This window comes from Hipposideros armiger, unplaced genomic scaffold (genome assembly GCF_001890085.2).
Source record: "Hipposideros armiger isolate ML-2016 unplaced genomic scaffold, ASM189008v1 scaffold_505, whole genome shotgun sequence".
Classification (NCBI taxonomy): Eukaryota; Metazoa; Chordata; class Mammalia; order Chiroptera; family Hipposideridae; genus Hipposideros; species Hipposideros armiger.
The window spans coordinates 618,112-630,641 of record NW_017731855.1 but is presented as its reverse complement, the minus strand read 5'-3'; the positions used below and the strand labels follow the sequence as shown (position 1 = coordinate 630,641).

The 12,530-nt window shown below is 43.3% G+C and overlaps 1 protein-coding gene across 2 annotated transcripts in view; it reads left to right on the top strand.

Moving 5' to 3' along the window:
• Nucleotides 1–5,635: 5,635 nt before the first annotated feature.
• The window catches only part of VGLL1 (vestigial like family member 1), a 28,947-nt gene continuing 22,052 nt past the window's right edge, over nt 5,636–12,530 (top strand). For both annotated transcript variants that reach the window (XM_019667777.1, XM_019667776.1), the window contains exon 1: nt 5,636–5,684. In XM_019667777.1, coding sequence (XP_019523322.1) covers nt 5,666–5,684 — 19 coding nt within the window. In that variant the 5' untranslated portion in view covers nt 5,636–5,665. The remainder of the gene's footprint in view (nt 5,685–12,530) is intronic.

Genomic DNA, 12,530 nt, shown 5'->3' with positions numbered 1-12,530 from the left:
GAATGGGAGAAGTGGATGGAGATAGTCTCAGAGACACAGAGGAAGAACTGAGGGTTGTTAGTTGGGAGGGGGTGGGGATGAAGGAGAAGGGGAAGGGATGAGACAATACAAATTGGTAATTGTAATATGGCCTCAGGGATAGAAAAAGACAGTCCGAGGAATATAATCTATAATGTTGTAAGTATTTCTTAGGGGGACAGATGGACCCATGTCCTTTTGGGGAGTCCACTTCATAGTCGATGTAGAGGCCTGACCACCGCATTGTATTTCTGAAACTGATGTTGAATAATACTGTATGTCAACTATAATTATATATATACATATAGTCTCGGGACATGGAGTAGAGTGCGGGAACGGATTCAATGGAATTGTAATAAGCATGATATCGGGGGTGGGAGGGCAATAGATGGGGGGAGGGGGGTTGTTACCTGGTGAGGGTGAAAAGGGTAACTATTGTATTATTCTGTACACCTGAAACTAACAATAAAAAAAATAAATTATAATAAAAAAATAAAGAGGGAGTGAACAGCTGTGCTAAAAAAAAAGTTTCTGCTGAAATAGCAATGATATTAGAAGAGTAAAGCTCTTAAGAATAAAGCATTTTTAATTTGCCATCTCTAGCTTTCTCCTAGAAATTAGACTTAACTAATGATGATAAACCTCCAACACCTTCATGTAAAAATTTCTAGGCTCAACTACGTCTCAAGTTTGAAAATGTGATATCTAAAGTATTTTTATATTACCTTTTAAATAGTATAAACTTTGGTTTTCAGGTGATTCTTAAATTCTTTTTAGATTGGGATAATAAAATTCGTATGTCATTCAATACTTTCCCATTACCTTTTGCTAGGAATATAGTGATAATAGTAGTATTAGACTATTGATTTAGTGTATTTACACTCATTATGGAATCAGTGTAATTTGGTTCAGTCAATTAGGAAATATGGATTGGGCTGGTGTGTGCCCAAAATATGCTAAGTGAGGTGGGACAGTGAGAGTAAAGGCAGCGTGAGGCATGAGCCCACCTCAGATAGCAGTTGTAATCTAAGTTGCGACAAAGCAGCCAAAAAAAATCTGGGATTGATTCAGCAATACCGCTTCTGCAGCCTAGAGCAGTGCCTGGCACATAATAGGCTCAATAAATATTTGTAGAACGAATGAAGTTACCCTGTGGGTACATTGGCACACTCCATTCATTTGAAGAGGTTTTACTGGCTTCACCACTACCTCATTACCATTCTTGATGATTTAAATATCAAACAGTCCTGTTTTTCCGCCAGTCTTACCAGCTCAGCAACCCAACTGTCCAAACCCAAAATTGAAATCATCTTTTCATTTCTCTTTCCTTCACTTCCCAACCCCAAGCTCTGTTGGCCCTAACTCCAAATACACTCCCAATCTGAATATTCTCCATGTGCACTCGCACCACAGCAGTACAAGCCACTGTCATCTCTCAAAGAGCTTCCAAGCTGGACTCCACACTCCCACTCTTGTCCCCTTGCAAGTAATTTTCTTAATGACAGCCAGGGCGATTTAAAGAAATCACTGCCTAAAATGCCCTTATGGCGTTCAATATTAAAACACTCCAGTAGCACTTGGAATAGAATCCAAACTACTTACTATGGCCTGCTCACAAAGCTGAATGATCCTGCCCTGCCTGCCTCTCCAGTCGCACCTCAGGACTCTTCCTAGCGTGCCACATCTGGGTTTCCCATTCCTACTTCAGGACCTTTGCACGTGCCTCAGCCTGGGATGCTCTTTCCCCAGCCAAGCTGGCTCGCTCTCATCCTTCGGACTGCTTAAGTATCACCTGCTTAGGAATCCTGACCACCACCTGTCTCCCTTCTTGCTTACTATTGAACCCTCTTTGCGGCAATAGATCATCTTGTTTATTTGCTTATTTGTCCCCCAACCCCATCCTTCCACCACCCTGGCAGCATGCAAACTCCGTAATAGCCAGGGCTTTCTCCTAATCTCTGCTGTCTCTCCAGGGCCTGGAACAGTGGCTGGCACAGAATAGACCACTAAATACTTTCTCAGCGTTGGGAATAATCATCAGAAAGGTATATTCTGTAAGGAGCCCCACATTGTTGGAGCGATGTGCAGAATTCAGGGCAAGGGAAGGAGAGTAATAATTGGGTTGTCGGAAAAGTCATGACGTATTTTTTCTATGTTTTTTTGTTGTGAAACTACGTCATGACTTTTCCGACAACCCAGTAGTGATCTGTAGTATAAAACCAATGAGACGAGGTTTTGAAAATACAAGGCTCACAGGTAGAGTTCATCTCTGTTTGGGGCCATATTAAGTTTGGCATGTCTATATATCTACGGGGATATGTCAGACAGGCAATTGGATATATGACTCCACAACTCACGGACAAAGTCATAGCTGGAAAGTAGAATTTGGTGGCACAGCACACAGATGATATTTAAAGCACAGAAAGGAGAGGACCAGACCAACCCCTCAGCCATGTGAGCATTTGAAGGTGAGACAGAGGAGAAGGGGCGAGAAAAAAAAAGAGATCGAGTGGTCAGCGATACAGGGGCAAAAAGGGGAGCTCTGGGTTTCTGGACGCCAAGAGAGGCAAGTGTTTCAGGAAGGCGGAGTGGTGAACTTTGCCAAATGCTGCAGGGAGGTAAAGATGAGGACAGAGAATTGATCATTTGTATCTGGCAGATTGCAGGTGGTTGGTTGGTGACCTTGGTAAGAACCATTTCAGCAGTGCTCCCGCGGGGACAGGGTGAGAAGGAGAAGGGAGGGGCCAGAATGTGGAGCCAGCAACTAGAGGCAAATATTTTGAGCACTTTTGCTGCGAAGGAAAGCGGAGAATGGGGCAAATGCTGGAGGAGAACGTGAAGTTAAGGGAAAGGTTCTTTTAACGTTCACTTATTCCTTTGCAGAAGCTCTTTATGTTGATCCGAGTTTCTGACCCATACCATCTTCCCTCACTCCAAAGAGCTTCTTTTAACATTTCTTGCAAGGCCCGTCACGGGGCAAACTGATACTCCCAAACTGAAGAGACTCACACACGAATAGAGAGAATGACAACTTACTGGATGCTTCTGAGGGAAGCAACGCCAGGGCAGGAAAACCACGTGTAACTGACAACCCGCTGGAGGCTGGATATGGACCGGCCTGAGAGAGAAAGTCCAAGGAGACCCAGTCATAGGTGAGTTTCCCTCCGGGAGGCTTGACCAGGTTCTCACAGTGAATATCTGAGAAAAATGCCCTCGTCCTTCCAGCAGGTGCAGGGGAAAAGGAACTATTCTGAAATATACCAGAGCGCTCTGTTCTTAAGGCCTTGCCCTCAAGAGAAACTAGTTGACCAGAGCCTAACCTAGTGGGACGTTATCAGAGCCTAACTGATCTGGGTGACGGGAAATACCCAACTCCAGCCCCCCTCTAGCTAGCCTGTCCCACCTAAGGGGGAAGGGAAAAGAAACAAAAACCTGAGAAATGCCTGTGAAGTTCACGTTCCGGAGGCGCGCATGCTCACTGAAAGACTGAGCGCTAAGCTCGGGACTATAGCATGCCTCCCCTCCCCCACACCTCACCACCACATTACCGAAGCAGTTCCTTTCACCGGGCACCTCCTGTTTCCTCGCCCCCTCCTCAGGAAAACTTTGCTTCATTTAATTGCCACATGCTCTATGCATCCAATAAAGAGAGACTTTTTTTGCTGTACCTCTCTATAGACTGACATTCTTTAGTTTGGCTTAGTTTTGTTTTTAAATGAAGCAAATGCCAACAGTGTTATCAGCCTCTCTGGAGGATTGCACAGACGAACGGGTGTTTATGTTGAAACTTCACAGCTGACTTCTAGTTACCTTGTTATAAATCGGACGCCAGTTTAATTTTAAATATCTTTTAGTATTTTTTAAAAGTAGGTTTCATAAAGTAGGTTTGCTGCATCATAAATCAGGTGTATTTTAAATGGATCAATTTGGCCAAATTGCCCTCCACAAATGTTAAATTCATACCACCCCTCACAGATGTGTTAAGTGTTTTTGTCCCCATGTTTTTGTGACGAGTAAGTGTTATGCATCTTTTACATTTTGGCTAATCTGATCATTGCAAGTGGCATCCCATTTGAATTTGTATTGCCCTGATAATTAGTGAAGTTAAGCAGCGGATTCAAATGTTTACTGACCATCTGCATTTCTTCACCTTGTATTTGGTTATTCATAGACTTTGTCAAGTTTTCTGTCGGCTTGTTTGCCTTTTCTTAATGATTCGTAAAAGTTCTTTCTATATTATAAATAACCATTTGTCATAGGCACTGCAAGAGCTTTCTCTTAGTCTACCCTTTGTCTTGCAACTTTACGTTGATTTTAGGCACACAGAGGTTTTCTGTGTGTCAATTGGTAAATCTTTCTCTAAAATAACTCCTGAGCTTTGTGTCGTACTTGGAAAGACCTTCCCCAGGTCAATATTGTATGTATTGTAGTATATTTCCCATTTATACATTTCTATATTTGTACGTTTATATCTTTAACCCTTACGATATTTACCTTTGCATAAAACATGAGAAATAAATTGGGGTGGGGGAATTAAGAGCTCATTTTTAGACATATGAGGTTTGAGATGCCTATTAGAGGAGAGGTCTGGGCTGCAGATGCAAATCTGTGAGTCATAGTTACATAGAAGATATTCAAAACTCTGGGACTGGGATCATCAAAGGAGAGATTATAGAATCAAAGGAGAGACCAGAACTACTGAATCCCTGAGGCAATCCAAGATTTTGAAATTGAGCCAAGGAGATTAGAAAGGAGCCAGTGGAGTCGAAGCAAAACAGGAGAGAGTGGTGCCACGGAAGAAGCCAAGGGAATGTTGGAAGAATAAAAGGGAGGGATCAATCCTGCTAAATGCCTCTAGAGGTTGGGTAGGATGAGATAGCATTGGGTTTGGTAACAACTGAAGTGAATGGTAACTTTCAAAAGGGCAGAGACATCAGGGTGGTGAAAATGGAAGCCCCACTGGAGTGGTTTTAGGAGTGAAAGGAAAGGTGACAAGTAGAGAGAGTGACCAACCATGGACAAGTTCAAGTGCTGCTGTGCAGGGCAACAGAGGAAAGGACACGGAGGTGGTTGGGTTGTTAAAAATAGGAGCTGCGTGGGCATATTTGAATGATGACAGAAATGATTCAGTAGAGATGGAGAAATTGAAGTGGGAGAGAAAGGGGATAACTGGGGTTTAAAATAAGCCTCTAACTTGATTTGTTTCCATGGGAATAGCCAGTTATTTTGATAACATGAGTTGACTAATCCATCTGTTTCCAACTGATTTGAAATCTTTAATATGAAATTCCTATTTGTACTTTATAATCTGCCCCATTGATCTCTCATGACTTGGGCTTCCAAGGTACCGGGACAGTTTTCAGTTATGTCCATTGCTACTTACCTGTTTTATTTCAGCAATTGTTTTTTTTTCAACTTGGAATAAATCTGTCTTATTCTCTGATTACTTTCTTTTCATAGCAGACTAATTTTGTTCCATGAGTGCAATATTTTCTCAGATATCTCCCAAGATACTACTTAGAAATTGTAAACATTTTCCACATTAACTTTTGCCTCGGAAGTCATTTGTTTTGCTTGTTCGCCCTAGTGTTTATCATGCTTTCGGTTTCCCTTAAGTGTCTCTGGTGACTGACCGTTTATATGAAGGATGAGACTGCTACATTCTGGTAAGTGGTTTGGGGTCCTCAGCAGCTGTAAAGGTCCCTTAGTCACTTGACAACCTTTCTCTGAATGTGACACAGCTGTGCAGGTTAGTGGTTGGGTTGTGCCAACAAGACGATTCCCGTTTATGGAGCAGGGATAGGGAACAGACCACAGTCAGAGGTTGAGAAAGTGTCTTATTAGCTGTATAGTGCTTTAGAGGGTTTAACGGCTGTGTCAATATGCCTTTCGTCTCCATATCCTTATGGTGGTTCCCAAATTACCCAGGCACTCCCTACTTCTCTCTCCGATGACAAAGTCCACACCGGGCTCCGTCTCTGTGCCCAAGAAGTACTTTTTTTTTAAGCTGAGCCATCCTGCTACCTGTTGGCAGCTCAGCCACAGCTCAGCTCGGGCCGGGACTCGAACCGCTCTTGCTCAGAGCTCCCACTCTTGAGTGAGCTCTTAACCAACTGAGCCACTCGGTCGGCCCCCAAGAAGTACTTTTCTGAGAAAGACGTTCTCACTCTGCACAGAGTTGGATAATGGCCCAGTTCTTTGGCAGACCCTTAAGTAACTTCCCTGCTTTCTCCTCCACGACTCACTCTAGCTCTTAGCCCCCACTAATTCTGAGCTTTTTCTTGGGCTCTGTTTGGACAATTCATAATGATTTCTCCAATATCCTTCTCTTATTCCTGTGTTAGCAGGCTGTGGGTTCCACATTATAACTTACAGAAATTTCTTATTGTTTCTGAAAGGTTGCATAGCAGTGATTTAACGGACAGACTCTAGAGTCAGACTGGATGGCTTGGACAAGCTCTTAACTTCTCTGTGACACTGTTTACTCATTTTTAACATTGGTTAATAATAGTACCTGTTTTGTGGAATTATTTAAGTGGTTTAATGCATGTGCATTGTTTAGTGCAGTAGCTGGTCCTCTGAGTCCACTGAATAACTAACTACCAGTCATTATGTTTCTCTTGTTTGCTGCTGATACCTTTTCTGGCTTTGTAGCACTGCTCTGGATTTTTCCCAACTTATTTTTATATCTCTTCTGACATTTTAGTGGGGTTTTGGAAGGAAAATGAGATTACATACATTGGCTCAGTCTATAGCACCTTGAACTGAAAGTGAGCACTTGCATTTGAAAATAATAAAAATGAAAATTCCAGTTTGTTAATTTTCTACCATTTAAAATTCCACATTCTCTTGATTTGCTTAGAATAGCACAGCTGTAAGAAACCTTAGAGATCATCTAATAGAGCACTCTCACTTTAAAAATGAGCAAAGAAGTGAGAAATAACTTCCCTAAGGTTTGCTGGCTCATCACATCCACCTGGCCAGTAAATGCTGTGGTCCCACAAGACTTGGTCTTAGTTCTTCTTTATGTCTCATTCTCTACTCTCCCTGGGTGAGTTAGAGCCCAAGGCTCCAATAGCCATCTATATACCTTCAGCCCCCGAATTTATATCTCCAACTCAGACTTCTCTCCTTACTAACGGACTACTGTCATCTCTTCCTAGCTGGCTGAAAGACTTGTCAAAATCAGTGAGTGAATGAATGAATAGTGGTGGAGAGAGAAATTACTAACGTCGTAATTTCTCTAATAAATGTACAACTGCAGCAGTAATTAAATCTGCTACTAAGAGAATCTCTTGATAAGGAACGCTGACTTCATCGAGCCTTCTCTGTGGAAATAATGCTCCAGCTGAGATCTGAGAGGCCTGGGAGGGTTGCCCACTTAGAGGAAAAGTCAAAAGCCTTAGCAGGGCTGATGAGGCTGTATGTGATCTGGCCCCCATCTCCCCCCCTAATTTCCTCTCTCCAGCCACACTGGCTTCCTCACCCATCCATCAGTGAACAGAGCAGGCATGATCCCACGTTTTGCATTTGATATTCTCAGATATCAGGACAGCAGGTATCAACATAGTTTGTTGGTTCCCCCCCCCTTAGGGTTCTGCTCAAATTTCACCTTATCAGAAAATCCTCTCTTGACACCCCCCCCATATAAATCACCCCCCACCCCACCCCACACTCCCTATTCTCCTCTTAGGCTGACTTTTCCTGAATCAATTTCTCTTTGTAGTACTTATTGCTATCCTACATATACATATATTATTCATATGTATATGTGCACACAAACGCATAGCATGTGTGTATTTATTTCACGAAGGCAGGGATGTATTCTGTGTTGCTCACTGTAGAACAGAACTCCCAGAATAGGTGCCTGGCACACAGTAGGTATTTGATAAATATTTGTTAAGTTGATATTATTGAAACAGAGAATGAGGGGAGCAAATACTGGCTCCAGGGTTTGGGGCCTGAGTGATGGTGTCACTGCCTTAGGTAATATTGAAGATTTTTCAAAATGAGGATGTGGACCCCCCTGCTCCAAACCTCCAGCTGGAGTCCCTGAACTGCTTTGTCTATTGCGGGTTCAGAGATGTCCTGACTCCCTCTGGGGCCAGAGAGGCCTGTGACAAGTCCATAATCATAGGGGTCTGGGCGCCCCTTCTCTTACCACGGAGAGAGAGAAACTCGTGATGAATTAAGCTGACTTTCTCAATTCCTGAGATGCAAAGTGACATCAGCTTGATTCCAACCCCGCAACTGATGTTTCAGGTGTTTTGTTATTGACTCTCTGTGTGGTTTCCGGGCAAACAATTGACCGCCTATTTTAAGAGACAATATCGCTAAGTCCTTTTTTTTTAATGCAAAAAGAAAGAAATAAAAAACAGCTACCTATTTTCCTCATTCCTGCAGGTGCCCAACCCGATTGACTTGTTGGAGTGCATTTTCTGCATTCTTAATAGATAGCTAGCAGGAAATGTGTCCTGTAGCCCTGTAGAGGGGCAGAAAGCAGCGAGGGGAGGGTACAAAATCCCCAACCTCTGCTTCCGCGAGCACTGAGCTGCTCCGAAGGGGGCCAGACGGCTCTGGCCATCAAAACGCACCTCTGCCCAGCCATAGCTTGGGCCGCTGCATCTTGCTCTGTTTCAGCTGATGGTTGGGAATTAAGGTAAGAAAAGCTGGGGACTGTTTTTTTTGGGAGGGGAACGGATGGAAACTCAACTGGGAAGGAATCGGGATGGGGGCGGGGGTGGGGGAACGGTGAGCATCACATGCTTTGCTCAGTGAGATACAATCTGGTCCCTTTGGGGCTTTTGTTCCAAGTGATCGTGGTGACAACCTCTCTGACTCCCCACCCTATCCCCCGGTGCTGGTTACCGTTTTGCAGAAGTGTGGGTAGTGTGTCCCTGCAGGCACTGGGGTAGAGTGGAGGTCAAACAGCTGGTATTGGATTCGATGTTAAAATATTTGGCCAGATGACTGGGCAATATTTCAAGGTCTGCTTGGAGCACTTGGTGTCTGTATATTTTGTGTGTTGGGGGAAATTGCAAGCTACGATGTACTTTTGCAATTACGCTGTTCTCACTGCACAGCTGGCAAAGCTTGGCCTTGGGGTTTTGTTCCCAAGAGGCTTTTACTACAAGCCTCACGGATACCCCTCACTTCCAACTTGGCAGCATCCTCCTCTAAGCCAGATCCACTTTGACCTCCAAAGAGGGCCCATTGGAGGAGGAAACTGCTCAGGTTTCTCCAGAGGTGCAGGGAGATGCAGTTCTGCAAAGGATTAAGCCAACTAGCAGTTCTCAGAATTTTTACATCCCTCAAATGCAGATCCTGTCCACTGAGAACCGAACACAGCCTGGAGAACTGCTTGTGAGGGGGATGGGGACCTACAGTAGCCCAGGGCTTTCCTTCGAGTGCATTTCCAGCGTTTGGATAGGAAAAAGGAGGCGGAGGGCATCCTTGTGATTTATTCAGGATCCCCAGTTGCCTACGGTCTGAGCCTTCCAAGGTGATGGGGCTAAGATGTTGCTTCTGAATTTCTCTATCTCTACCCTTTCCTGGCTGTGGCCAGGTGGCCTGTGGTTTCTACCCAAGGAGACTAGGATGTGTTTCAGGGCCCTAAGGTCCCAAGTGTCCTGGCCTGCTGCTTCTCGCTTCTCTCATGGCTTCAGGGAAACTTAGCAAAGATAGATTGCAAGCTGTGTCAAGCCTAGAGCAGTGGCCATGGGCAGTTTTGAGAATAAGGGTCCAATAAAGGCGGTAAGCAGCCCTTGCAGGGAGAGGCTTCAAGGAGAAGCCCCGAGGGAGTGCACGGATGTTCTGCCTGCATTCACTACAGGAAACCAGGGGCTTGCTTTAGGTCCCCTAGAAATTAAAGGCTAAGCTCTCACATTTGGTAGATGGGGAGACTGAGGCCCACGGAGCAGAAGGCATTATTAGTTCCACCTGGTAGACATTAAGGGGCTGTGGAAAAAGGAGAGTCATTAAAGCCAGAGAGACCTGGGTGCAAGTCTCAGCTCTGCCACCACCTAGCTGTGTGGCAGGGGGCAGTTTATTTCACGTTTTCCGAGCCCCAATTTGCTCATCTCTAAAATGAGCATAATAAAACCTATTTTGAGGGTTGTAAAGATTGAAGAAAATGTGCGTATACTTTCTGGTACAAAGTAATTATTCAGTAAACCGTAGCTTTAGAAAAAGTGCTGCTTCCACATTTATTGTTACTTTATCATTCATAACACCTCTGCTTTATTTTCTGCTATTTTTTTAATGTTCTGCTATTTTTTGAAATATATTTGACATATAACTAACTTTAGGATGTACAGCATGTTAATTGGGTAAATTTATATATTGTAATATGATTCTCATTGTAGCCATAATGATCACCTCTCATGTTGTTACACAGTAATCCTTTCTTTTTAGTAGTTGGGATAATTAAGTTCTAGTCTCTTAGCAGGTTGACGATGATTATACAACATTGTTGTCTGTATTCACTGTAGTATGCAGTAGGTCTCTAGGGCTTATGTACTACTCATTGCAAGTTTGTACTCTTACGTAACATCTGTCTTGTTCCCCCACTCCCACCCTTTGGTACCTACCATATAACTTTCTGTTTTTATAAGTTTGGCTTTTAAAAATTCCACATATAAGTGATATCGTACAGTATATATCTTTCTCTGACTTATCTCAGCATGTGCTCTAGAATAACACCAGTGCTTTATTTCTTCAACTCTGAGTACCTGAATATGTCTGTCATGTGCTTTTTCATTGAGGAATATTTTATTTACCTGCAGCAAACACACAGATCTTAAATGTACAGCTTGATGACTTTTGGCAAAGGTATACATCCACATACAACCTTCCCCCTTACCTTAGCAAGATAAGATGCAGGGCATTCTCAACACCCCTGATTCCCTCCTGCCTCTTCACAGTTTCCGCCCCGCAGGCAGCCACTGTTCTGACCTCTATCACCAGATATTATTTTTGCCGGTTCCATGTAAGTGGAATCGTATAATATGTGGTATTTTGTGTCTGCCTTTTTTCACTCAACCTAATGTTTTTGTGATTCTTCCATGCTGTTGTGTGGACTGGCAGCTTGGTCCTTTTTATTGCTGAATAACTTTCCATTGTGTGAAAATGTCACAGCTAGTTTATTTACTCTCCTGGTGATGGACATTTGGGCTATTTCCACTTTGGGGCCATTATAAATAAAGCTGCTGCCTCAGCTGTGGGCACCCCAGTCGGGATCCCCACTCGTTTTGAGAGCTATTATTTTCTGCACTAATAAACTGTACTCTGTTGCAAATTTGACCTCTCTGGTCCATGTCTCCATTCTTCAGTGCTATGAGACCACGCATCTATTATAAATAAAGCCGCTATGAACATTCACATACAAGTCTTTGTACGGACATATGTTTGCATTTCTCTTGGCTTTGTGTACCTAGAAGTGGGATTGCTGGGTCATGTAGTAGGTGTATGTTTAACTTTATACGAAACTGCCAAAGAGTTTTTCAAGGTGGTTTGTTCACGTGTTTTTTTGCAATAAGGATATAATGGAGTCATTTTTCAGGTAGTGCCTGGTTATACTTAGTGTGGCTGTCAGCCAGGGGAAACAGATTGATGTGCTCAAAGGCTTCTGGAGACAACACTGTCCAGTTATGACTGGGGCTAGAATGACTCTGAAAGGAGAACGCTTTAGAAAGGTTCCCCCCCTCACAGCCAGATTCCTTTCTAATGTCCCCATCATAATCTGTTGATGCTTCTAGCAGAACCATAAAATAACAGGCTGCAGAATTCAAGTATTTTAACCTCTTCATTTTACCCACGAGGAATCTGAAGCCCAGAGGCCAAGTGGTTTCACAAAAGTCAACCCCAGACCCTCTGACTCCTCTAATTGGTATAATTTCCTTGCATTGTGCTGTCTCTGCATGAAAGGCATTATGGTATTCAGCCATTGTTTACTGAATATCTGCATTGTGCTAGGTGTTAGGGATAAAGAAATGAATAAGAAATGGCTCACATCCTGAAGCATCTGTGGACTAGGAAGGGAGTCAGGCTATTCAACTCTATTCATTTTCACAAGACTTAATAGATTCAAGGAGTCCAATCTACTATTTCTGAAGCTGATGTTGAATAATAATGTATGTCAACTATAGTTATATATACATATAGTCACGGGACATGGAGTAGAGTGGGAATGGAGTCAATGGAATTGTAATAGATAAGCATGATATGGGGGGGAGGGCAATAGATGAGGAGAGGGGGGTTGTTACTTTGTGAGGGTGAAAACGATAACTATTGCATTGTTCTGTACACCTGAAACTAACAATAAAAAAGTAATAAATAAAGTACATGAAGCAGAAAAAAAAAATAGATTCAAGGTGTCTCTGGCTGGAGCACTGCAAAGTCAGATTGGGTGACCAAAGGTAAAGGAGCTTCAGTTGGACTGCTTCTCTAGTTAAAGGAAGGTCACAGCACGAGTGCCTGGTGTGTGCCGTTTTCTGGCCTGGGTGCAAAAGGAA